The sequence below is a fragment of the Diaporthe amygdali genome, assembly GCF_026229845.1.
Source record: "Diaporthe amygdali strain CAA958 chromosome Unknown NODE_14_length_1008325_cov_65_372321, whole genome shotgun sequence".
NCBI lineage: Eukaryota > Fungi > Ascomycota > Sordariomycetes > Diaporthales > Diaporthaceae > Diaporthe > Diaporthe amygdali.
The window spans coordinates 894,172-919,378 of record NW_026517034.1 but is presented as its reverse complement, the minus strand read 5'-3'; the positions used below and the strand labels follow the sequence as shown (position 1 = coordinate 919,378).

General features: G+C 54.7%; 5 protein-coding genes across 5 annotated transcripts; 2 read left to right on the top strand and 3 right to left on the bottom strand.

The window, feature by feature from the left end:
* Window positions 1-1,491: 1,491 nt before the first annotated feature.
* On the top strand, window positions 1,492-4,271 carry J7T55_003582 (rho-gtpase-activating protein 8; the record flags this gene model as incomplete). Its single annotated transcript, XM_053143620.1, has 4 exons — window positions 1,492-1,537; window positions 1,591-1,772; window positions 1,840-3,283; window positions 3,343-4,271. 4 exons carry the CDS (start codon window positions 1,492-1,494, stop codon window positions 4,269-4,271), a joined length of 2,601 nt encoding a protein of 866 aa, XP_052993831.1.
* Window positions 4,272-5,376: 1,105 nt separating this feature from the next.
* Window positions 5,377-7,385, bottom strand: J7T55_003581 (uncharacterized protein; the record flags this gene model as incomplete). The annotated part of the gene is made up of 2 exons (XM_053143619.1): window positions 5,377-5,795; window positions 5,858-7,385. 2 exons carry the CDS (start codon window positions 7,383-7,385, stop codon window positions 5,377-5,379), a joined length of 1,947 nt encoding a protein of 648 aa, XP_052993830.1.
* Window positions 7,386-8,591: 1,206 nt separating this feature from the next.
* On the bottom strand, window positions 8,592-9,704 carry J7T55_003580 (uncharacterized protein; the record flags this gene model as incomplete). Its single annotated transcript, XM_053143618.1, has 1 exon — window positions 8,592-9,704. The coding sequence occupies one exon, from the start codon at window positions 9,702-9,704 to the stop codon at window positions 8,592-8,594; it is 1,113 nt and encodes a 370-aa protein (XP_052993829.1).
* Window positions 9,705-16,309: 6,605 nt separating this feature from the next.
* Window positions 16,310-20,004, top strand: J7T55_003579 (EXS family protein; the record flags this gene model as incomplete). The annotated part of the gene is made up of 7 exons (XM_053143617.1): window positions 16,310-16,349; window positions 16,432-16,877; window positions 17,079-18,278; window positions 18,409-18,498; window positions 18,555-18,661; window positions 18,825-19,012; window positions 19,115-20,004. 7 exons carry the CDS (start codon window positions 16,310-16,312, stop codon window positions 20,002-20,004), a joined length of 2,961 nt encoding a protein of 986 aa, XP_052993828.1.
* A 783-nt stretch (window positions 20,005-20,787) lies between these two features.
* J7T55_003578 (adenosinetriphosphatase) lies at window positions 20,788-24,274 on the bottom strand (the record flags this gene model as incomplete). The annotated part of the gene is made up of 5 exons (XM_053143616.1): window positions 20,788-20,889; window positions 20,962-21,077; window positions 21,183-23,096; window positions 23,288-24,166; window positions 24,229-24,274. The coding sequence occupies 5 exons, from the start codon at window positions 24,272-24,274 to the stop codon at window positions 20,788-20,790; spliced, it is 3,057 nt and encodes a 1,018-aa protein (XP_052993827.1).
* Window positions 24,275-25,207: the final 933 nt, after the last annotated feature.

Genomic DNA, 25,207 nt, shown 5'->3' with positions numbered 1-25,207 from the left:
TGAGATTAAGTCAATGGGGCAGGGCTGGGAGAAGGTCCAGTCTACCACGACACAGTATGTGCTTGTAGTGTCGATCTCAGAGACGGCCAGTGGCTCTGCTCGAGGTCTGAGGTGGATGGATGCCTTTTGCTGGTTAATTGATACATTGATTGATAAGCTGCGGCGGCAACCTAGACGACTGCTCGGCTGCGAGCGCTTGTCGGCGCGTATGCACCTTTAGGGGAGCATCCCATGCGCGTTATCCACCCCTGGCCGATGGTTCCTGAATTTATCCACCAAAAGCCGACAAAGACCTTCATGTCGAGAATGACTGCCAACGGTCGTGGCGCTCTTTTCTGTTCAAAGAACAGCCAGCTAGCCTTCAGCCTGGAACACATGGGTGACACCACCACCAAGTGATAGCGAACAAGAGAGCTTCTGAGATGAAAGTAGACTAGGTACAACGCAGGAGGAGATTATACGACGGACATAGAGAACAGCCCCACTGCCTAGGTACGGAATATTGGGGACAGGCCGTGCGAAAAAAAACGGTCGTCTCGATCCCTTCCAAGACATGAAAGCGCGTAGCTGCTATCATTGAGCCCAAAGCTGGCGGCTGGTAGCACTCAACTACCGACGCGGACTAGTGCAGTTGGACACCCAAGAAAACAAAGATGCTAAACCATGACTTCTGACGTTAATGCTGGGTGGCATTAGACGGGACGACGTCACGGGCAATGACAACCTTGGAAGGTCGGACTGTGTTGGACATGGTCTGCCCGTTTCAAGTTTCATTTGCGCGGTCGTATTCAGATTCAGCTTGCTGTCGTCCCAGCTCAGGGCACAACGAATCAATTGTCAGGGGTAGCTGGAGCGATTCGGGCTGCCTCAAGGGGCCCCTGGACAGGCCCGACAAACTAGACTTTTGGCTGGAGAACCAATGAGCAACAGCGGGGCCCATCAGAAGTTCTAGGCGACGCACGCCGTCGAGATTTCCCTTGCAGACAGACAGAGAGAGAGAGTCCATCGCGACACGTCCCTTCAAATCAAATCGGAGAAGACCTCGCCGACGCTGTGCCCTTTTCCCCCTATCCTGAATCTGCTGTTGCTTCTTACACTGCCCCACGAGAGCCACATCGCAGCCGCCCAGCCCATCACGGCCTCTGCCCTCTGGTGATTAACCGCGCCGACCCATCGCCCAGAACCGAGGTGGCCTAGACGAACCCCGAGACCCACGGCCTACGACCCAGCGAGCTGCCGTGCATCATCCACAACCTGCCCAACTCGCAGCTGCTCAGCCTCACCGGTGGTTCCCCCCGTGGTCCCTTCCTTTGTGGTCCCTTGGCCACTCCCGGCGACAACAACTCTCGGTCAGGCTCTCTGAAAACACTCACAAGACGGCCAGACCTCTGCGAGCCATGACATAGATGCATCTACGAAGCCCTTAATTATTGATCAACCCCAACTTCCACGAGAGAGAGCCTGCCACAGGCTCCCACACCACCAGTCAAAATGCCGGGCTTCCAAGATAGTTTCTGGACGGGCGACTACGCCGCAGGTAAGATCCAGAGGGCTAGCATGTGTCACTTCACGACCACTGACGTACCCCAGGCCTTGGCGTCCTGTTCAGCAAGCTGCAGCAGGGAGTCATAGAGAACAGACAGGTCCTGACCATCGCACGCATGCGCGCTGAAGCCGAAGAGCTCTATGGTGTGCGCCTCAACGACATTGCTCCAGCCGTCGACAAGGTGCAGGGAGGCTTTTCCAAGGACGATGGCGCTACCATTCGGAAGGTAAGCAACTCTCCATGCCCAGCTTCTCTTCAGGCCCACACCCACTGACTTTCCTCCGTGCGTGCAGGCCTACGAGGGCATACGGACCGAGATGGACGAAGGCGCAAAGAAGCACAAGAAGATCGCACAGAACATCAGAGATCTTGTCGTAAACCCCTTCTCTAGGTGGTGCGAAAACCACGAGACTCGAGTACAAGACTCCCAGGACGAGCTGCAGAACCGGATCAAGGCCCACGATCGCCAGGCTGAGCTGGTCAAAAAGCTGAGGAGCAACTACTTCAACAAGTGCCGGCTAGTGGAAGATCTCGAGGAGGAGACCAAATTCGCCTTCCAGGACCCCGAGAGCAGCCCCAAACCCAAGATACCCGAGATCAAGGTCTCCGAGAACAAAGAGAATGAGATGAGCGACGAAGACACCATCTTCGAGATTGGTGACGAGACTTTCGACGTCGAGGAGATGAAGAAGCGTCTGGCGCACATGTTGAACAACATCAAACTGCAGGACACCAAAGTACCGATCTTAGGAACATATATGAACACTTCGGCCGGTGCAGACATCGTCGAGTATCTGCAGAAGTACATGGACACCACTAGTGTCAGCTATGCCGAGAGGATCGGCCAGGACCTTGTCGCCAGTGGCTTCCTTAGACTCGTCGGAAACGTCGGAAACACTTTCGCCAACAGCTCCAAGATGTTTTACCAGTGGCGGCCCAGGGCATTCCAAATGTCCGGTGTAATCGAGAAGAAACCCACCGTGGGTCGAACCTTTTCGCTGGCATCCAACGGTTCCGACGCTGTCGATTCACCTGTTGTGGGGACGGTGGGCGAGTACCTTGCCGGCTGGAACCCTCTCAACAACGCACACCCAGGCGAGACTCCACCACAGCGCTTGCGGAGGGAGCAGAGGGAGGCCGACGACAGGTACAAGGAGGGAGTCAAGAAGTTGGATGAGACTCGATGCGAGCTTGAGGAGGCCATCACCGTGCATCTGAAATTCCTCGAGCGCTGTGAGCTGGACAGGCTGAAGGCTATCAAGACGGTTATTCTGGATTTCTCGGGATGCGTCAGCAACGTCATTCCCAGTCTCCAGTCCGCCGTTGACAAGATGATGCTGTTCCAGGAGACTATCCAGCCCGAGGGAGATCTGCGCTACCTCCTAGAGAACTACCGTACCGGACGCTTTGCTCCAAAGGTGATCGTGTACGAGAACTACTACAACAAGGTCGACGAGCAGACCTTTGGTGTCGATCTGGAAGCCCGCGCCAGAGCGGACAAGAAGCGTGTCCCCATGATGGTCACAACCATCCTCACCTACCTTGACAACCACTATCCCGATCTCGAAGGCGACGAGGCCAGGAGAGGAGTCTGGCTAGTAGACGTGCCACTGTCCCAAACTCATGCTCTGCGAAACAAGGTCAATGACGGCAAGCCTTTCTCGCCCGATGTTCTTGCTGAATTCGATATACCCACTGTTGCAAGTTTGCTTAAGCTTTACCTCCTCGAATTACCTGGTTAGTACCATCCCCCTTCTACTAGTTGATACGAATATCGTGCGCTGACGTGCTTGCAGACTCTCTGGTGTCTTCTCACGTTTACGAGATCATCAGAACTATATACACCACGCCTAACCCAGATACCTCAGATGCTGGGCGTGTTTCTGTCCTTCAGCAGACATTGTCCCAGCTGAGGCTGACGAACATCGCCACGCTTGATGCATGCATGAACCACTTCACAAGGTTGATTGAACTGACGAGCGCGGATGAGGAGTACATTTCTGCTCTTGCGACGACCCTAGCACCCTGCGTCCTGAGGCCACGCGTGGAAACGTCCTTGACCATGGAGGAGAAACACGCCTACCGTTTGCTTCGGGACCTCTTCGCCCACAAGACTGCTATTTTCAGCGAGTTGAAACGCATGTCTACTCTGGGTCATTCTACGTCGGTGACGAGTAGCAACACCGACAACACCAATCGTCCACGCGCTATTAGTACCGATGAGAGCAACCGAAGAATACACCAGGAGGAACGCCAACGGGCGCTTCTGGAGAAGGCAGGAGGCGGCCGTAGCAGGGCCACCTCCCCGGCACCAAGTCCCCGTGGCTTCGGCTCTCACCGACGAGACAGGAGCGTTGGCAGATTCCCTGTACAGACTAGTCCCACTGAGAAGAACGACCGTGTACGCATGAGCATGGGCCCTGTCCTGGGCATAAAGCGATCCAGTCTCGAGGTGCCCGGCGAAGGCGGCACGCCGCCATCCTCTGTGTCGACCGAATCAATCACGAACGGCAGTGACTCGACAGAATCGCCGACGTCGGTCAGGGGCCGTTCGGAGACGCTGCGGTCCAACGACTCGCTGGAGAAGCGCAACTCTCTTGGCCGTAACCCAGCACGGTCGTCACTTGGCCGACGGATCCCTGTCAACCCCACGCCTCTGACAGAGACCGCGGGCGACGAGCACACCCGGGGTGTGACCTTGGAGGACAAGCCGATGGACGACTAGTAGTCCATTCATCCAGGCCAATCCGCTTCTGAATATGGAGTACCAACGTATGACGGCTTAATGTTTTGGCACCGGTACGGCGAGGTATGGAATAGAACATACTAAGGGGAAGGAAGCATACGTATTCAGAGCACGTGGGGGGAAGGAAGGGGTTGTTGTAATGCAATGGAATGTACTATGTATCAACCGAGCGAACGCGACCACGAACCAAGATATTAGCACGATAACTTTTGACAGACACGCCGGGGTTATAAACACAGGAGGGAAGGAAAGAAAGGAGGGATGAGAATGGACGGACGGTGGAGCAGACGTAACAAAATGGGAAGAACCTTTGGGCGGTGGGGGGAGCGGTTTCGTCCGGCTTCGTCGTTACGACGGCATATTTATATATTACTTTTCGCACCTGGGATCCTTGGCCCTTTCGCTTCTGCTGTGAACGTGCCTAGGACGAAGATAGGCAAGACGTGTTTTACCAACCGCGACTTGGGTCATTGCATGGTGGACCACCGTTGATTCAAGTTTGTTTGCAAATCGTGCTGTGCTTCGCGTTATTCCTACCGGGGCAACAACACATACATCGAGATACCGAGGGATACAGACTCGATTTTCAGGACTGGGAAGCCGTAGGGTTTTGCGTTGGATGCCTGCGCTTGGATCATCATCATCACGAATCCTGGGACTGAATGGGGTGCAAGTGGTCGTTTGCACGTGTATTTCCCATTCATCGATGGCCTCATAAATACTAGCTAGAAAGCAATGCAACGCCTGGTCTAGTGGATGGATAACCCCGACTCCATCCCGGAGACCTTTGCCCGGTTACTATTCCTATATCTTCCTTGTGCTTGCCCATGGCCCTTGTCTGTTCATGCCTTTCACAGAGGGCACGGTGCCGCTACATGATATGTCCTCGTCAAAACCCAGCCAAACACAGACACCAAACCTTCTCTTAGAAGGGAGAGCCGCCCAGATAGCCCAACAACCTAAAGATGGTACAAGGGTTGAGAGACCCTCTTTTTATGATGCTCCCCCACTCCGTCCTGCCGCGACCAAGTCGTACGCCACAACGCCTTGCAAAACCGAAGAAAGACAATGCACACCGCAGGGCTCACAAACCGGATTTGATCCGCCAGTCTCCCTTCTTGTTAGGCTTTTCGGCGACGTGATCGAGCGTCGCCTTGATTTGCGTACTAGTACAATGATCCAGTTTCTTCTTCAACGTGGCTATCATAGCTGCCTTCGGCAAGAAACTGAACTCGACCACAGTAGCCTTGAAACCCTCAAGCTGATCCGCCGGTACCAGGTCTTCGGGAGCTGGCACATTCGACACAGCTGGTGTCGAGGTAGCACCAAGGGCAGCAAAGGCGGAAGGCGCCGGTGGTGGTGCCATGGCACCGTCCGCAGCTTTGTCAACACTGCTCTGGGCTGTGGACTTCACAGAAGCTGCTTTCGGCGCGCTTGCCTTGGGCTCTTGAACCCAGTACTGATCGGAGAAAGGATCGATTGAGTGATGATGCTTGAGATTTGCTACACCGTGGAAGTCAGTGTCAACGCTATCAAAGTGAAGCAGGAGGAAGGGCGTTGCTTACGGATCATGAACTCCATCCGAAACTTGTACATTTGCGGATTTGGGTTCCTCCTCGTGCGGTCCTCAAAGCAGACTCCGCTGCTCTCAGGTTCCATGGTCCCTGCAAACATTCGCGGACCACGGCCGACATCCTCGGAATCATCCAGGAAATCGTCCATGGCCTCGCCATCGTCCTCATCGGCGTCCTCCTCGTCCATCAAACTCACATCATCCCCTTCGCCATCGTCACCATCGACCCATTCGGCCTCGGAGTCGTAGTCGTAATTGAGTGGCAGGTCTTTCGCAATAGGGTTTTTGGCCAGCTTTTGGAGACTAGCAAGAGACTCGACGCTGGTAGCGGTACCATAGTAGGCCGGTCGGACATCCTCGTGGAACTTGAGATGCTTCAAAGGTATTTTCTTCAGCGACTGCTGAGTCGTCTGTATGCGCAGATTCTGTGACTCAGTGGTCAAGTCTATGGGACTCGCTTGAATCCCACCATGACTTGACAGAAGCCCCCGGACGCTTGGGTAGATTTTCCCTCGGGGTTGAACGGTCTTTTTGGGTAGACGTAGGGCTTCAGCCAGGTCGGAGATAGGCGATTTTCTCCCGGCCACAAAGTCGTCAAGAATTGCTGTCCTGGCAGCCTGCGAGCCGGGAGATAGGGCAAACTTGTTGCTTGCTAACGTCACATTCTCTTTGACAAAGAACTCCTGCGCTATTCGTTGGTACTCATTTCGCTCTTGGATGGCCGGGGACGGGCTTCTAGCGGTGCCTGGCAGGTCAAGTCGGGCTCGAGCTTCCTTGGGGGTCGACGTTGAAGGCTGCTTCGTGAAGAAACTTCCGATCTTGGGCTGGGCTCGTTGCTTTCGTTCGGCCTCCTCCTCCTTCTCACGTTTCTTCCGTTCAATCTCAGCCTTCTTCTTGTCCGCCTCGGCCTTCTTCTTGTCTGTTTCGGCCTTCTTCTTCTCAGCTTCAGCTTTCTTCTTGTCTGCCTCAGCCTTCTTTTCTTGGTCTCTAGCCTCCTTCTCCTTGCGCTTCTTCTCCTTCTCAGCTTCCTTTGCAGCCTTCTCTTCTGCCTGTGCCTTCCTCTCTTCGTCTGTCAGCTTCTTTCGCTTCTTGGCCGGGGGAGCTTGCCCTGCAGACTGAGTCGACTTGGCCGGAGGCATTATGGGCAGCTGTCGACTCGGTGTATCGGGAGATGGCGAGATTCTGGAGGGGTCGCTACTGCCCGCTTCAGTGAGGGATAGAGGGCTGCTTTGTGCTGGTGTCGATTGTGCCGAGGCCAGGCTGGATGGAATTGGGAGCGAAGAGTCTAATGAAAGGCCATTCATAGAATCAGCCACCGCTGTGCCGGGGACTGCAGAGTCGCCAGCAGCCGCGTGGTTGTTTTTCCCGTACTGACCAATGCTTGGAGATTCAATGAGACCGAGCTGTGGGTCTTTAATAGTATCACAAGCAGGCGAGTCGTCGACGTGGTCGGAATATTGCGTGTGGGTGCGTTTCCTGTTGGGTGAATCCAACTCCTGGACGTTGGGCGACATTGTCATGAGAGGCATTGGTGTCGAGGTGGCTCCAGGCCAGGCTTTTAAGTCGGAGGGGAAGGCACGAGGTTGAGGTTGCGCTTCCCGCGTCGAGGCTGCTGGGGACCACTATCGACGGACCAAACTGGCTGGCATTAATTGACTGATCCAGATCTAGTAGGCAGAAATTAATGGGTCGGCGTGTTTGGAAGGCACACAAGACATCCAACAAGGAGACAAGGAAACAAGTCCAGGCAAGCACACGCTGGTGTTGAGAATGGCCCAGTGGCTCTAACGTGCTTTCCAAGGTTGGCGGTTGGAAGGGTAAACGAAGGTGGACCCTTTTTCCAGGAAGTCGCGTTCGCGTCGAAAGTGGAAAGCTGCAGCCCACGCGTCAAGGGGAAAAGTGTCCGTGCGCGCAGCGAGGACATGGGTACTGGGATACCTACCTGCCCAGTAGACCAGATAGACCAGGTAGGTATCTATCTATCTGACTTGAAAACAGACATTGGTATTTACTTTATTTGCTACTATCTGCTAACAATCGTGTTGTCGACGTTCCGCAGCAGCCTGAGTCCATGTAGACGTTGGGTCTCAGTCTCCGAGACTCGACACGCACTCGACGTCTCAAAGACATGGGTTTCCGGCTCACTGGACTCTCAACGAGCAACACGTCACATGCGTTCTTCTACACCAGATCCGTGACTGTCAAACCTCTGTACAAAAGAAAAGAGATCAATAGATCAGAACTCGAATCCCCCATTCCTGTTGCAACATATCACATCAGGTGCGAAGCTCGATCTAGGCCCGTACCAGCCATTCAGTGAGACTTGGACTTGTATTGATGCAATATGATGGAAGCCTGTATGATAGAGCGACCCCAACTGGGCGGCTTATGTGTGCGATCAGACCAAAGCATTCGATTGATGAACCAGGCAGTAGAGAAAGCATCCAGAATTTTGATTGGTCTTGATATCCCTTAACGCCGGGCAATGCAATGGTAATGATGATATGTAAAGAAAAGCAATAGAACGACCGTCTCGTTATGTGCATTGCAAGCTTCCCACGCTTGTCCCCTCCCTCTCCCCTCCTTCAAACAGCAGCAACAAATATGACATAGCGACTGGTGGTATTCCCTCCATCCAAGATCGGTATTCCACGAATAAGGAACCAGACAAATGAAACAAGGATGCCATACATCGATGGCGGTGATTTGGAATAGTGGTCGGTTGATCAGTCAGGGTTGGCGATGAAAAGCCTTCCAGAGGTAAGCGTCATCGTCCTTTCGTCGACACTGCCTCTTCTACGCAGCTCGTCGGGATTCTTCACGCTCTTTTCCCTTGTCAGCGCCGAGTGTATCAGACTGTTGCTCGCCAGCCGCGCCGCATCTGTCCCCAAGTCCGGTACGTCGTCGGCACGCTCTCCGCTACTGCCACTCCTGCCGCTTGCAGCATCGCTCGCTCGTTTTTCTCCTAGCGCTCCATCGACGAGACTACTGCTTCGCTCCGGCGTGTTGTCGCCTCCGCTGCCAGTCCATCTCCTGCTATTCTGTGACCCTCCGCCCGTCATTTGTAGGCCACTGCCAGTCGAGCCGCGATAATTTAAACCTCTTCTCCCTTGGATGCTGCCTGCGGTGCTGGACCGGCCGCTGCTCCCCGTCCTACGGTGGTGTAGCCGTTGCGATGCAAGTTCGTCGTCATCGCTCTCTTCGCCCTCCACTTCTGTCGCACTAAGTCGAAGTGGTACGCCGCCGACGCCCACGTAATTGCTGTCTGGCGCATAGCCGACCACTCCAGGCTTGCCGTGATGACGGATCTTGCCTACGACCTTGCCGCCCGCACTGCTGAACCCGGTGGACGTGCGGCCACCGCCGGACGAGCCTGGGGCCACCGTTGCAGAGCCGACTGTCTGGAGAGCCCGGGCCTTGGCCTGCCGCTGTTTCGCCAGCATGTACGGATCCTCGGACTGTGCGCGGTCGCACCAGACTGTGGCTTTCTGTTTTCGCAGGAGGGCAACGTAGCCGACGGGCTGAACAGATCCGTTCGACCGGGAGGAAGTGGAGCGCCGTATATCGGCGCTGGGAGGAGAGTTTCGGTAGGCGGCTGGGGGCGGGCCTCGTTCAGTACCGCCTCCACCACTGGAGACGGTGCTGAAGGTGTTTACGGATGGAGAGCGGCGGTTGTGGCCATATGGCTGTTGTGGCTGGCCCAGGTGCATGGCTGGCGGGTGTTGTTGGGCCTGCATTGGGAAGACGTTGGATGATGTTGTGCGGGTGCGTGAATGGGAGAAGGGCAGTTGGGCATCGGCCGGCAATGGGCGCCGCCTTGGTATTTGTGCATCGAGCATGTTGGGCTGTGGTCGTGCTCCCAGGGTCGCAGGGGTGTTGCCGCGCGATGGAAGGGAGTTAAAATGGGAGGTCCCGCTAGGATAGAGGGACCTTCTGGGCTATGTTTGTCGTATCGCAACCTCGGGCAGGAAATGATGAGCAGAGCAGGCCGAAGGCCCGCTGGAGGGAGTGGAGTCGGCACCCTGAGCGCAATGATGAAGCTGCTGCGCCTGTAGCCTAATTTCTTTGAGTTGAGTCGGCGGCTTGCGGGTCGTTGAGAATGAACTGTGCCCAAAACAGTGCCCCAAAGCTTTGGATGCGTCTCCCGACTTGCGCGTTCACTACCAAAAAGCGTGATCAAGTCAAGGCCGTGCGTGCGGTGACCAAGCAGCTGGCGGTTGTTGTGTCGAGGGACCTCGTCCAACAACTGTCCAGGATACGAAGGGCTCTCAAACAGGGAGATAAATATAGGCTGTCAAGGTGCAGATCGACGAAGAGTGGGCACGTCCAACTCTTATGTGTTGTTTTTTTTAGGCGCGCAAGAATTTGGTGCACAGAGGTGGGTTGCGAAAACGGGCAGGGAGGCAGACAGAGACAGACAGACAGACAGAGCTGAAGAGTGAGAAAGGGCAGAGATCCAGGTTTGTGGTTGCTGCGCAGGAAGATGACGGTCCAACGTTGCAGTCTTGGCAAGCCCGGGACCTTGTGGCACAAAGGCACTGGGCGCTGCAGAGTGTAGTTGCGGTGACGATGACGGTGACGATGACAATGACGGCGAGGGAGAAGTTGGAAGTGGGCAGGATGGGACAATGGATCTGCCCAATATGTGAGGGAGTTATTGGTGTCGTCGACCAGGCCGGGTGTGCTCTCTATGGACAGCAAAGGGCGACGAACCGCGTTCTACCAAAGGGCAGGGAATTCTTGGGGACCGCAGGACAAAAGGTCGATGGAGCCCTGGAGGGCCTGGGGGAGGGACGGGCAAAGCTTTTTGACTGGCCTTGCTGTTGGCAACAGCACCAAGGACGTACGGCGACAGGAACCACAGGAACCGCTTGCCTGCTATGCATGGGACAGTAGCGTCACTCAATCGCAACAAGTGGGCACTCTAGCGTGCGTATTTGTAGCGCACACCCAGCAGTGGCCAGGCAGCCCTGGTCACAGGCAGGGAAGGGCAGGGAACAGCAGGGAACATCAGAGGAGCAGGGGAGGCAATGCCAGGTTGAGGCGGCCAAGGTGGGGTTTGGCTGTCAGTCAGTGCAGTCAATCAATCAATCAATCACTCACTCACCCATTGAAGCTCGGAATCGGTCAGTCGCATTTCGACGAGCTGGGTACAGCATACATGTACCGGTACAGATGCACCAGCTCGCAAACACCTCGTTCAATCTTCAGTCCAGTCACGCCGTGTGGTTGTATCGCAGGGCTTCTCCTCCATCCTCCTTCCCTCTTCCTGCCTCCTGCAGGCCACCCAACTCGATTGCCCTTACAATACCACAGTACTGTGCAGTATTGCCGCAACCAGAGACTCGAAAGGTGCCAACAGTTATTGTGTTGGTTTCCATCCTGTCCACTGTCCGCTGCTCACTGTTGCTGCGTGCGCCGTGATCCTGCATCATCTGCTACTATTTATTTAGCTTTCCTCCAGGTCGGTCTGGAGGTCGCCGACCTGTTTCAAGATGTCTTCCCTCACAAGACATACCCAGGCAATCCAATCCAGGGCACGCCATGCACGCCTGGCACGCAGTACACGTCGATGAGATTTGTTATCGTGGCCCTTGCCCCTTGCAGCTGTTCATTGGGAAAGCCCCAGCAGCCCACCCAGGACCCAAAACGCGCAGGCATGGCGTGGGCATGGGCATGGGCATGGCTGCATGGCAGACATCTGAGCGGAGGCCCAGTAAAAAGTTTCCAAGCTGGAGGGAACCACCGAAGAAATCCCTAGTCTTGCCCCAATCAACGGAGCCGAGCCGGACCTGATGTAATGGCTTCTGTTGTTCCTGCCGCTCTCCAAGGTCCCTCCACTCCAATCCCTTGTCCATCTCGATGGCCCGTTGTCTCGTTGCCAGCGGCTGCACAGGGCCTTGAAGGCTTACCAGCCAGCCAGCCAGGCGCTGCCAGGCCAGCCAGCAGGACAGGTTCCCTGTTCCGGGCCAGATGATCGCGCTATTGAGCTTGCGCTGTTGACGCAATGGACGTCTTCAAACGGGCAACAATCAGCACCAAATCGAGATCCCCCATCTCACGCGCAAGCAAGCGAGCAAGCGGGCAACGCAACCTGCCCATGGCTACGGCTCAAGAGCTCTTGCTTTCTTGCCGATTTCTTCATGTCGCCAGCCGAGCCGCACCGTATCTCTCGTTCCAGTTGCCTGCATGGGGAGGATGGAGACGAGGATAGGAACAGTTCCGAAATCTGCACAAAAGGTTCTTTTTTGTGAAATTCAAAGGCATTACCTCGGCACCGGGTGGGGTGCGTGCATTCCTGTTCGGCCTCAGTCCATCGGTCTCTGAGAGCTCCCATGGGAAAATCAGAATTCCGTCGGCAGGAACCCCACTAGGAGTTCCATCTACTGTGGTATCTCTCCGTTGGCCAAGCTCTTCGGGCGTCGTGATTAGCTCGACTCTAGGAGGTTTCTAGCTGCGTTTAATCAGCCAGCAGCGGTGCTCCATGATTGACGCCTACTGTCGAGGGACGGCTGAAGACACCGTATGGCGACAAAACAACCCACTCATCGAGCACGCCCTAAGATCTGGTAGCACGAGATATGTTGCTAGCCTGTCGGCTTCGCAGCCCTCGGTATATGTGGTCGGTGGCGCGGCTTGCCTCATCCGACCATCTAGCCATCCCGTCGTCCGCTTCCGGAAGCCGGAGCGGTTGCAAAGAATGCCATTGATTCAAGACGTTGTCGTAGCGGCGGTTTCATGGAAGCAGTCAGCCAAGCGAAACAAAGCATAGCATGGTAAATCAGCCGGTGAAGTTTATTATACGTGGTTCAATCTGGCCCTGGTCTGGACCTGGCGTTCTGCACTAAATACTGCTAGATGCCTGTGTCCGAATGCGGGGAGCTCACGATGCTGCGAGCCCATGGGCTGAGAGGTGTTCAGCCCGGCCGTGGGGCTGTAACTCTATACCTTCGTGCATACAGTAGTCACCCGCAAGCAAGATGGGTGGCAGTCATCAAGGAAGACTTCTGTACTACCTGATAGCCACACATGCAGTATAACGCGGCTTACTTGACATCCATAACAGGCATGTCCGACTGGCTTTCCCCGCCGCCAACGCAATCCTACAGTTTGCTGTCACCACCTATTCCCAATAAACAAGCCATCAGGCTGAGGAGGCTGCCGCATGCTATGTGGCAACGTCTCAACCGGGCCAAAGTACAGTTTCTTCATGGCTTGACGAGAGCTCAGAAGCCCGGGTGTCCTCCTTCTGAGCAATCGCGACCTGTCAGATCCTGGCCTGTGCTGATAGCACCACGGACGAACAAACGGTCCAAGGATTCATTCTGGCGACATTCATGCCGCCGACTTGCACTTCAGATCTGAGCTCTTTCAACAGGTATCAGTCATGTCGTCGTCACATCCCAATCACCCCGCACCAGCCGGGGACGGCCCGAGTGGGCAAAACAGGTTCTTTGCGCAGCTTCCTATCTACGCATGCAATATCGGAGCTGATATCATCGACCTTGCAATACCTGTTATGTGAGACTCGCCGTACCTGAAGCATGCTAAGTTCTATCTTGTCCGGTCTGGCAGGCCCAAAGGCGGAGTGGCTGCCCATAGTAAGTTCGCGTGGTCAGGCCACAATCTCAGCACCTAGTTGACAGAAAATGTGGATATGGCACATTGGACAGACAGCATCGATTGATGGTAACCATGTCCAACACATGCAGCAGGCGGGCCGCTCAGCTTACACGGTTCATCTTGTCTACTCCCTTTCGGGAAGCTTTGTGGGCAGGCGAAACAGCAAGCTGCAGCCCCTCGCAGCAGTGTACCCCGACTCTGGTTGTTTGGCTGGGAGAGGGTCAGGACGGAGAGGGTATCGTCCCATGCAGCGCAACCACAGGATGCAGACTGCACCTCTTCTTTAGCACGCGCCCGCCCGGGGTCCCTGTCCATCCGTGCAGCAGGATCGCATGCAGGTCAGCCCGCGCATCTCCGGAGAAAAACCCGGCCACTTGAGATTCCCATCTTTTTTTCTCTCGCTGTTGGCCCGTGGGACACACCAAAAAAGTCGCAGACCCGGTATCTGAAGTACTGGTACTTGCCCGCAGTCCTCCCGTCCTCCACGTGAGGTTGAGAAACCCACGATTGGATGGAGACGATGTGATCAAGCCATCCATGGCTTTGGCCCACAAATGGTTGGGGGGGCACCCACCGGGGTGTGACGCACCTGAATGGACCTTATCGAAATTGAGTTTCGACAGCCTTCCCACGAGTTCTCAATATAGCCTCAAAAAAAAGTGATCGACAACATGCCTGAGTCGTTGGCGGTATATTGCCTTGTGTCACAAATGAGCTGCCCAGGCTAACCGGGGCCTTGGGTTGCTCATCTCTCGGGCATCCGCTTCTATCTACCTGAAGATAACATCCTGATGGTTATTTCGGTGTTGGGGGAAATGGGAGAGCACTATTGACGCTTCCTCTTGGCTTTTGTGTGACGTGAGCCGCAATCGATTACACCCATGTGCACTGAGTCGGTATCTTCGGTAGCACGGCCGCCTCGGAGCCTCCCGGAACAGGTCATCGGGACCGGTTGCTACCATAGACGCGGTGGGGCCTGAATAAGCTCAGCGTCGTGCAGAAGCTGCGGTATCAAACCGTCAGTACGGCGGAGCAAATGGCCCGGGGAGATAAGCATTCGACGGTGAGCAACGCTGCTTTGGGTCAAGAGAACAGGTTTTACAGCCCCATGGATGGATGAATTTTCTCTGTGCGAGAAAGTGGAGGAGAGACCGTCCCCATCTGGGAATTGTGAGGCTATCGCGAGGTTGGCAGGTTTCGACCGGACCTCGCTAGGGCGGTGAGGTTCCATAGGATCGGGTCTGGCGCCTGCCAAGCCACGCGCGCAGACCCTCAACAATCTTAGACATGGCAGCATCGGACTGTAAACATCGGCTCATTTTCTCGCATTCGAAACTCGAAGGTGACATTGAGACTCAGCAATCACTCAGACAGCACACAATATTGGAATAGCTTCGCTGTGGACACTGTCGATAGTGCCCATATGACCCGATCCGTCGAGCAAGCGAGCATAATGCCCATGTCACAAAAAATCGCGCTTCGTGAGCATTCCAAGTTTCTTTTAGGTTCTTTGGGCCTGCCTGGTTCTTCGGCATGGATCTCGGCCGAGTCTAGATCTTGCAGTGCAGGTTGCAGGCGCGCGCGGGCAAGCTCCTTTTCAAGCTCTGTCGCGATATGCGACGAATAGAAGAACCTGGACACAGGAATGGCCCCGGGGTAGGCACAGAATCCAAGGCAATAACGGTGGGCCCCTGTTCGTTAGGAACATGGGATAGGAACGCTTCGTGTCTCTTGCCGACGTCAAGTCCACGTGCAGTCGAGAGAGCATCGTCAACGAGATGAAAAGTCCTTCCCGATGCTGCCAGCTGCCGGCCCAAGTCAAACCCCTGGCGCCGGCTACACCGGACACTTTGAACGTCAGTCATATGGGCCGGCTCAACATCTGGTGAAGCTGCACCTCCGATCGTACCATTTGTATGTCAGATCTGCGGCTTTGAGCTTTGTGGCAGACGCGGCTGTGTGTCATCAAGCAACGTTGCTGGAACACTCGCAGTCAGCATGGTAAACTCAATGGATTCTGACTGCAGCTACTGTGACCTTGACAGTTGCAACGCTGTCGATGCCTGTGCGAAAGCGCCCTGGCGCCTTCGATGGCACCGTTCCAAAGGTCTCACGAAGGCCTCGAACACCCAGCCGAGCCAGCCAATGGACTTATACCAAGGCTAGTGACTAGATTGAGGAGCTACCTAGGAGGACACTAACTGCCGAGACATGGGGGCTGGGAGTACTGGCTAAGCGAAGGAGGCTCTGGTTTAATGAGTCTGCCAAGGGAAGGTGAACAGCTGTAGAAATAGCTGCAGCAGCGACGGCATTCAAAACACACTTCGACCAGATGATAGTCGTGTGAAGTTTTTGAGCCTCACGGCCGATCTTGGTTGAATGTGCCGACATCTGGTGCCGATCTTTGCAGCATTTGGAAGCTGTCGAGCTTGACCGCGATGGGCCAAAGGCGAGCAGGGGCGGGGGGTTGCGCGGGTGTGGAGAAGGCGTGCTGGCAAAGACGGCTCTAATTGGCCTCCCTGGATTAGTACCAATTTTATGGGTTTGCCGCCGATTACAGTTACACAGTACACGGGAGTAGACTAGACCAGCCGACGACAGTACCTGCGATTGTTGCGAGGAGAACGGGTTGTGTTGATAGTCTAGCGTGTTTTTACGTTTAGCATTGGATCGTCTTGTTTCAACGACACCACACCACATACCCGAGAGAGTGAGGGCTGTCACTTGGTGTCCACGTCAACACGCCCTGCTGTTTCTCTGTGTGCGTGCCACCAGTTGCAACCATGCTGCTGGACCTCTGGCCTCTCTTCCTGACGTCACCATGAAATTTGCAAAGGAGCTGGAGAGAGACTTGGTGCCAGGTGAGTCGAGTCGCCCTGCCTGTGTTGTACACTGTGCAACCCTTTGAAGATCGTCGAGAACATGGCCTGACTGTCAATTCAGAGTGGCGCATCAAGTACCTCAACTACAAGGCCGGGAAGAAGCACATCAAGGCCGTTGCCAGAGCCATCAACCGTGCCAATGGCAACTCATCGACCAGACTCAATGGGAGGACTGAACAGCCGCACTCTGGGGCTGCTTCGTTCAGGACTGCCAATTCTGCCAACCCCCAGCAGGATCGCGACCAAGCCCCCGCCGACGATGGCGTCGACCCCTTGCGGACAAGCCCGGCGCCAATGGGCCAGAGTCCGTCACGCTCGATCCCCATCAAGCGGCCTGCACCAGTCGCCGGTGAACGCCAGGGACTCATGCAGGGAGCGGAGTCGGACGTGCAGTATGGCAGCTTTGTCCCAACTCCTCCGGACCACGGGCCTGCTCCCATCAGCGAGTCTGGCCAGCCCAGTCATCTGTTCGAGCTTCCAGCTCCTGCCATCAAGGTGCCTTCCAATGTAAGTGATGGCCAGGGGCAACGGCCTCCAGTAACGCCTCGGGCAGACTCTGGCGCCTCAATTCACCGCCTCGCTCTCAACCGCACTGCCTCGAGGACAGGGTCGCAGTCGGGGACTGTAGTTTCTCGCGCTCCCGCACCTGGCCGTTTTCCTTCGGCCGCGGGGGCTACGTTCCCAAATCTCACCCCAAGCGATATACAGAGCCCTCGCGCCAGACTGAAGAGGATGTTTTCCTTGGCCGGTCCATCGCTGGAGCGTTACCGCTCGCGAGGCGAGTACGACATGCACGCCTTTGACGAGGTCCGCGAGAAGGAGAAGGACTTCTACGATTTCCTTGACAGCGAGCTTCAAAAGGTCGAGAACTTCTACCGGCAAAAGGAGGACCACGCAGGCAAGCGGCTGACGCTGCTCCGCGAGCAGCTGCATGAGATGCGCAACCGGAGGATTTCCGAGATCGCTGAGGCTAGGCGCCGTAAGCGTGACGGAGAGTCAAACGGTCACGATGTGAAGGAGGGTCTCAAGAACAACGGGCCAGGCCATCTGCCCATGCTTGATCCCCTCAAGGCCAAGCTCTTCAAGCCCGGCCCAAACTCCAAGGCCCTTCAGAGGATGCCCCAGACTCCAAGACACAACGGGACGAACCCAGATGAGAGGCGCGACTATGTCCGTCGGCCTGATGAGCATGAGGTGCCATATCGTACGGCGAAGAGGAAGCTCAAGCTCGCACTTCAGGAGTTCTACCGTGGTTTGGAGCTCCTGAAGTCTTACGCTCTCCTGAACAGGACTGCGTTCAGAAAGCTCAACAAGAAATACGACAAGGCGACCCACGCACGGCCGCCTTACCGCTATATGAACGAAAAGGTCAACAAAAGCTGGTTCGTCAACAGTGATGTCCTAGACGGCCATCTCCAGGCAGTCGAGGATCTGTACGCCAGATACTTCGAGCGCGGAAACCATAAGCTTGCAGCAGGAAAACTCCGTAACCTGAGCAAGAAGAAGCGCGACGAATCCGGCAGTGCCTTCCGAAACGGTCTGCTCATCGGCGTGGGCGCGGTGTTTGCTATTCAGGGGCTCGTGCAAGGAGCGCAACTTCTCTTTGACGATGACCCCACTGTGAGGACGCAGACGAGTTATCTGATGCAGATCTACGGCGGCTTCTTTCTGATGCTGTATCTGTTCAGCATGTTCTGTCTGAATTGCAAGCTTTGGACCGCTAATCGAGTCAACTACCCCTTCATATTCGAATTCGACCCCCGAAATCAACTGGATTGGAGACAGCTTTCGGAATTCCCGAGCTTCTTCGTCTTCTTGTTCGGATTGTTCATTTGGTTGAACTTCACGAGATATGGGTCCCCCGCTATGTATCTCTACTACCCTGTGTTGCTTGTATTCATCACGGTGGTGATTTTGTTCATGCCTGCCCCAATTTTCTGGCACAAAAGCCGTAAATGGTTTCTATATTCTCATGTAGGATGACTTCTAGGTCCCTTTGCTCGCCGCATCACCTGGCACGGATGCTAATCGATTTCAGTGGCGTCTTTTCTTCGCTGGCCTATACCCCGTCGAGTTTCGAGACTTCTTTCTGGGAGACATGTACTGCTCCTTGACCTACGCCATGTGTGTAAGTACTGCTCCTGTTCCCTAACCAAAACTACTGTGTGTCTGATCAACATCCAGAACATTGAGCTTTTCTTCTGCCTATACGCCCATTATTGGGACAATCCACAGCAGTGCAATTCGAATCACTCGCGGTTATTGGGATTCTTTGCCTGCTTGCCTCCCATGTACGTACTTCCCATAACATCTGTTCTTGAACAAACTCGCTTCAAAAACCTGATGGGAAAATTGCAAGCTGAGGCGATACGTTGTACTTGTCCATCGCATGATCTCTGCTCATTTACGCAATGTATCATTCTGGGCTTGGACTAATGCCTAATCTATGAATAGTTGGCGATTTCTTCAGTGTATCCGTCGTTACAGAGATACCCGTAACATTTTCCCCCACCTTGTCAACGGTGGCAAGTACACAGCATCTATACTTGCCGGCGTGTTCTTAAGTATTTACCGTATAAACAACACGAGCAAGAACTTAGGCCTCTTTATCGCCTTTTCGACCATCAATGGATTTTATACCGGTACGTTTCGTCTTTCTCTGTGGAAATGCAAGCTAGCCATACCCCCCGGGTGGCTTACACTACTATCAGCCTGCACACAACATGCTGACATGCGCTCTGCAGCATTCTGGGACATCTTCATGGATTTCAGTCTTGTTCAGCCACACGCGCGTCATCGTTTCCTGCGGGATATTACAGCTCTCAAGTCTCGTTGGCCCTATTACCTGATCATGATCCTCGATCCCATACTACGTTTCAACTGGATCTTCTACGCCATCTTCACTCACGACACGCAACACTCCAGCATTGCCTCCTTCCTCATCGGCTTCGCAGAAGTTACCCGGAGAGGCATGTGGACCCTGCTTCGAGTAGAGAACGAGCACTGTTCGAATGTCGCACAATACAAGGCCTCGAGGGACGTCCCTCTACCGTACCACCTCGACACCGGCATCAACGCGCTCACGAGCGCCAGAGTTAGCTCGGACTCGACCGCCGGGAAGCAGCCGGAGGACGACCTCGCCCTCGACCCCTCCGCAGCCACCTGGGCCGGCGGCAACGAGAACCGCCCGCCAAGCGGCAAGTCCACAGGGGTCGACGTCTCGGGCTCCGCCTCCGCAAGGCCCGGGCTGTCCAGCGCCGCGACGGCGGACGTGGTCGAGGAGGGCCGGACGCCTGGCGAGGACTCCCTGCGGATGCGGAAGCGCCAGCGCGCGGATACCATCGGGAAGCGGAGCATAGTGCGCATGCTCGCGGACGCGCACAAGCAGGATTTCGAGAAGAAGAGGAAGCCCGCGTCGACCAAGGGCGGCGGTGGCAGCGGGGCTGGGCAGCTCGATGGGGCGGTTGGGGCAGATGAGGACGATGATGAGGATGACGACGACGATGACGATCTAGGCGCGATTGATGATGGGACTGATGATGAAGATGAAACGGGTTCCATGCTTGATGAGAGGATGGAGGTTCGGGAGGCCGAGATAATGCTTGGAAAGGGAAGGGATGGCTCAGAAATATAGCCTAGCGGAAACGCTCGAATCAATAGGCCCTTGCCGACCTACAGTAGAAAAGTTGTGCCGAATAATAACAGAGGTCTCGAGATAGTCTCAGTTGCTCGTTGTTGAGTCGTTGAGCATGTGATGTGGAATAGGCCTCGCCATACTGTCCTTTTTGATGTTCAGTGTGAGAATCTATTCATTGTCTAGTGCAGGTACGGCTTCTCATTCAATGCGTTTCCGCGCAAGCACGAGGGCCTTACTGCGATTTAAGGATCTCTAGAGGCACTGACAATCTCGACAATGCACACAAATTCCTCTCGTCCATTTGGCAAATGACTATCTGAGTCTGTCTGATCACAAGCAAATGACCGTAACAGGTCTGTCTGTCCCAAGGGTTAAACAACAGGTGGCGGATGCTAATGATCCGATCGTGACATGGAAAAGGGCTAGACCTTCTCGCCAGCAAAAACTGGCTTCAATTGTGCAAATCGCGAGGCACAAGGGAAACATTTTGCCTTTTTCCACGCTTTCCTCATAACGCCAAACCAATCTCACTCCACCATGATGTGGTTTGCCTCATAGCAGGGTCGTAAGGGGGGTATCCGGTCTTTCTTTGACAAACGCCTCTCATGAGATGTATAACAATGTACGGCATCTAAAAATAGCAAATCTCGCGTGAGAGGAGGGCCACTCGTGTCTCGAATCATCTAGGTTCATTCAGCTGTCGTGCTGACGCCAACGTTGTCTCGTGCTTGGCGAGATGAATGATCGTGGCTCCATACAAGGTGGACGGAACTGAATTCCTCAGTTTCCACGGAACAGGAATTGCAGATCTTCGGGTGTCAATGACTCCATGGCTGTGTCGTCATTGTTGATGGTGGAGTGAATCATGCTGGCCTTCTTTTGCTGAAGCAAGACTGGACAATTTGTCAATGACCCATGACTATACTTACGCAGGTAATCAGAGACAATACGTACCCATGCGGCTCTCGACAGAGTCTTCAATGCAAAGACGAGTGATTGTACAAGGGCGCGTTTGGCCAATACGATGACATCGATCAGCAGACTGCCATTCTGCAGCGGGGTTCCACCATCTACGCAGAATGAGTTAGAATTGTAAGAGTGGTAAGAGGAGGGCGGAAGAACTCACGGATCAACGATGAAAACTCGAGATGCCTCAGTCAAGTTCAAGGCAACACCACCGGCCTTGAGCGATACAAGGAAACACTCCACCTCAGTGTTCTTCATGAAGTGGTCAATGGAAGCTGCACGTTGAGCTGGAGTCATGCTACCGTCCAGCATAACAGTGGTGATTCCTGCACGACGCAGCCGCCACTCGATGAGCTGGAGCATGGTAGTGAACTGGCTGAAGATGATGGACTTGTGTGAAGCTTTGTCTGACCGGAGCTGGTGCAGCTCATGGACAAGCAGCTCGATCTTGGATGATGACGTCCAGTTCTCCATCTTAATTCGGTTGATAATCGAAGATTTCTTGACAAACGCCTCATCCTGCTCGATCTCAGGCTGCTCCAGGTCGATGGAGAGTGGAATGTGACATTGAGGGCAGTCAGGCTGGTCTTGCGAGCTTAGATAGCTCTTTGCACAAGAGCGGCAGAAGTCATGCTTGCACCTAGATCGGATGGCTTCTTCCGCAGGCTCATCGCAAATACAGCAGACTAGAACATTCTGTCCGCCCTCGGCGTTCTTCTTCAGGATCAGATCAGGGTGGTCAGCGACCTGTCTCATCTGCATGATGAGACCAAAGATGTTCGCATAGTTGTTGAGTAGAACACCATGAGCGACGTAGGTGTCGAACTCGCGCTGGCCGTTGGTCATGATGCTGTTGGCGAAGTCATTTTCTGCCTCACCGAAAAATTGGCGATCGACGTAGATCTCTTTCACTGGCAGCTCCATCGAGTTGGTGTGATCCTTCTTGAGGCGCCGCAGCATGATACGGTCCGTCATCAGTCGAAGCTTTCGGAAAGCTTCGGCTCCAGGGCCCATATTGCCGTATCGTTGAATCGGGTTGAGAAGTTCCTGGTTGAAGACAGAAACGTGCTGCATGCCATTATGATTGCACTGAGTGCAGCGGTGATCTTCGTCCATGGTCCACTCAAGCGACTCGCATGTGCAGTTCTTGCAGAAATACGACGCGAAAGGGCGGATGTTGAGGAAGCGAATCAAGGAGAAGAATTCACCAATTCGGTTCTGCAACGGGGTCCCTGTGAGACACCAACGATAGTCCACCTTCAGGGCGAAACAAGCCTTCGCTGTCATGGTTGTCCGCGTCTTGATGCAATGAGCCTCATCGAGAAGGACACGGTGGAACTGAATGGCATGAATAAGACTCTTCTCCTTGTGTAGGCCGTTCTTCCTCTTGAAACCCTTCTCCTGCTTGCGATACATCGACTCGAGGCTGTTGTAGGACATTATGATGACGTCGAACTTCTTAAGTTCCTTGATCGTCTTTCCCTTGACCTGGGAATTGGTGCCATGATAGACCAGCGTCTTCAAGGTACCGTCTGTGTAGGACTCGATTTCGGAAACCCACTGCATCAGAGCGACGGGCGGAACCAAGACGAGAGAAGGCTGCTTGGCAGGGTAGTCAGACATGATGAGCGACACGGCCTGTATAGTCTTTCCCAAGCCCATCTCGTCACCGAGGAGGCCTCCCTTCCACTCGGTCTGTTCCATAGCCTTCATCCAGGCGAGACCCTCCAGCTGGAAAGGCTTGAGAAGTCGAGATATGGACTTTGGCTGTTCGGCCCGGCCGGCTTTGAGAACTGGCATGTTCTCGAGGTGATCCCACATTGTCTTCAAGGCAGGGTGGTGCTCTTCAAGTTGCAGCCTGCCCGTTCTAATTCTCTTGCGATTGGCGTAGGCGCCGAACCCGCGACGGCGGCGCGCAAGGGCCTGAATTCCAGTCGGATCAGCCGAGGGGTCAGCATCGTCGCTATCGTCTTCTGACTCCATGTCGAACGCCTCAGAATCCATGTCGCTCAAAACGGAACCGTCGCTACTAGCTTCGTCGATTCCTGGAATCATCGAGAGCGCATTTTCAGCTGCTGCGCTGGACCTACTTGCAACCTTCCGGCCATTGGGTCGCTTGCTTACTGCGAGATATCAGTAAACGATCTTTGAGGGTGATGCGTTTGGTCTGGAGGGTAAAAGGTATGCATTGTTCGGGAAGAGCGGCTATACACTCATGCGACCGGAAGAGTGAGGCATGAGGAAAAGCATGGAAACAATGAAGTGACAGACCAAGATGGAGTGAGCATGAAGAGGGAGTTGATTCTGAACCTACAGGGCATGTCTTCATCCGAATCCGACGGAGAACCAGGATTGGTATGAACGGACTTCTTTCCCTTTGCAGATGCTTGCTTTCCGCGACCTCTAACGGCGGTCTTCTGCTTCTTCGCCGGGGGTGCCAGATCGGCGAAGTCAGAGTCGTTGTCATCATCATCATCATCAATTACCGAATCCGAATCCTGAACCACACGTTTCTTGGCTGCGGCCCGAGAACCTGGAGCCCGCCGAGTAGCCACTGCTTTGCCTTTGCCCTTAGGGTCGGCGACGGCATAGTCCTCACTATCAGAACCAATCATGGATTGCTCCTGGGGTCCATGATCAGAAAGTAGGCCTTCAACCTCGCGGTTGAGCTCATCTTGGAGTGATCGAGCAACCTGCTCGTCAATACGTATGCGCCTGGCGTTCGGAGAATCATCAAAGAAGTCAGCATCCTCGCTGTCGGGGACAGCAGCGAGGCGATTTCTTCGCGAGCTTCTGGCGGAAGTGTCCATTAAGCTCTCGCCGGCCTTCGAATTGAACTTGGTGGCGGATCCACGGCTCTTGACCGCAGAGATGACTACCTCAAGTTTGCTGGAGCGAGTCGACCGAGTGGAGGCGGACTTTCCCTTGTCGACTGAAGCGGCCTTTTCGACCGGAGCGGGTGTGGTGACATTGCTGGTCAAGGGTGTCGAGTAGCCCGAAACGGAGTCGGCAGACGAATAAGTAGAAGTTGCGATAGAAGAGAGTGACTCCCTGGTATTAGCCGCAGCAGCAGCAGCAGCCAAAGATGCCTTGCTAGGACGACCGCGGCCGCGCTTTACGGGCAGTGAGTTGCTTGCTGAAGGTTCAGATGCAGGTGCGGATGACTTGGTCTGAGCAGCCTGGGAGTTCTCGCCTGGGATTCGACGTTAGGTCGGGTCTGTCACCCTCCACCTGTAGACTGAGGACTGAACCTACCGGTCTCACCGGGCGCGCCGGCGAGCGACCGTCTCGTTCGTGCCATGATGGGCACTGGTGATGATTGATGAAGGTGGCCTACCTCACCGACACCTCAATTGCACACGTTCGATACAGTTGGGTGAGACGTGCAGATGGTTGCGAAGGCGACGCGGGGTGGTTGTCAAGTATGGGGTACCTAGGTACTTATACAAATGGAGGTCTCAGCTGCAAAGCGTACTGGTTCCACAGTGCCCAACCCACCTTGGTGTGGAGTAGATGAAGAGGGAGAGAGAGAGTGATGGTGGGCTGAGGGGAGGAGAGGGTGAAGCAGTGTTGTTGGCGGAAAGAAGGTTCAAGATTCCAAAGGTCGCAGGCGTGATAAAGAAAAGGCCGAAGTTAGCTCCCTTTGCCACTGCTTCAATTGAATCGCCAAACCCAGGCGCGTAGTCAGCTGAATTGGGAGGGACTGGAAGGGCGCCATCAGGCACAGAGTAATAGATCGAGTTAAATTGGGGAACTCTGCAGGGATCTGGGCAGGGGCCTTGCAGGGGTTCGAAGTGGTTTTCATGGGTCTAAAGTGGTTTGCACGCTGGGAAAGAGCACGGGACAACGCGTTTGAAGCTGCCCCTCCACGTTGTTGCCTAGCGCGTAAAGTGAATCTGGAACCCCCCGACGCCCTTTGGCTGCTTCCGATTCAAACCTTCCTTGTTAGTTAAGCTCATTCACGTTTGCCACCCTACGAGTCTCGGCTTTGTGTGATTTTCAGCAACTTCTCCCCGGTAGTGAGAGAAAAAAAAAGTCTCTCCTCATTCAGGGTCACTGTCATAATCAGCATCACCTCTCATGCTCTCCCATTCGCTGTTCCCCAACCTGGTGGGATAGACTGCAGTAGCCCTTCCACCCTCTATCCACTCCCTCAGTCAACCCCGTCATCCCTTCCCACCTGCGTGGTCTGGCAGTCACATTCTGCCTTTGCAAGCCAAAATGTTCGCATCCC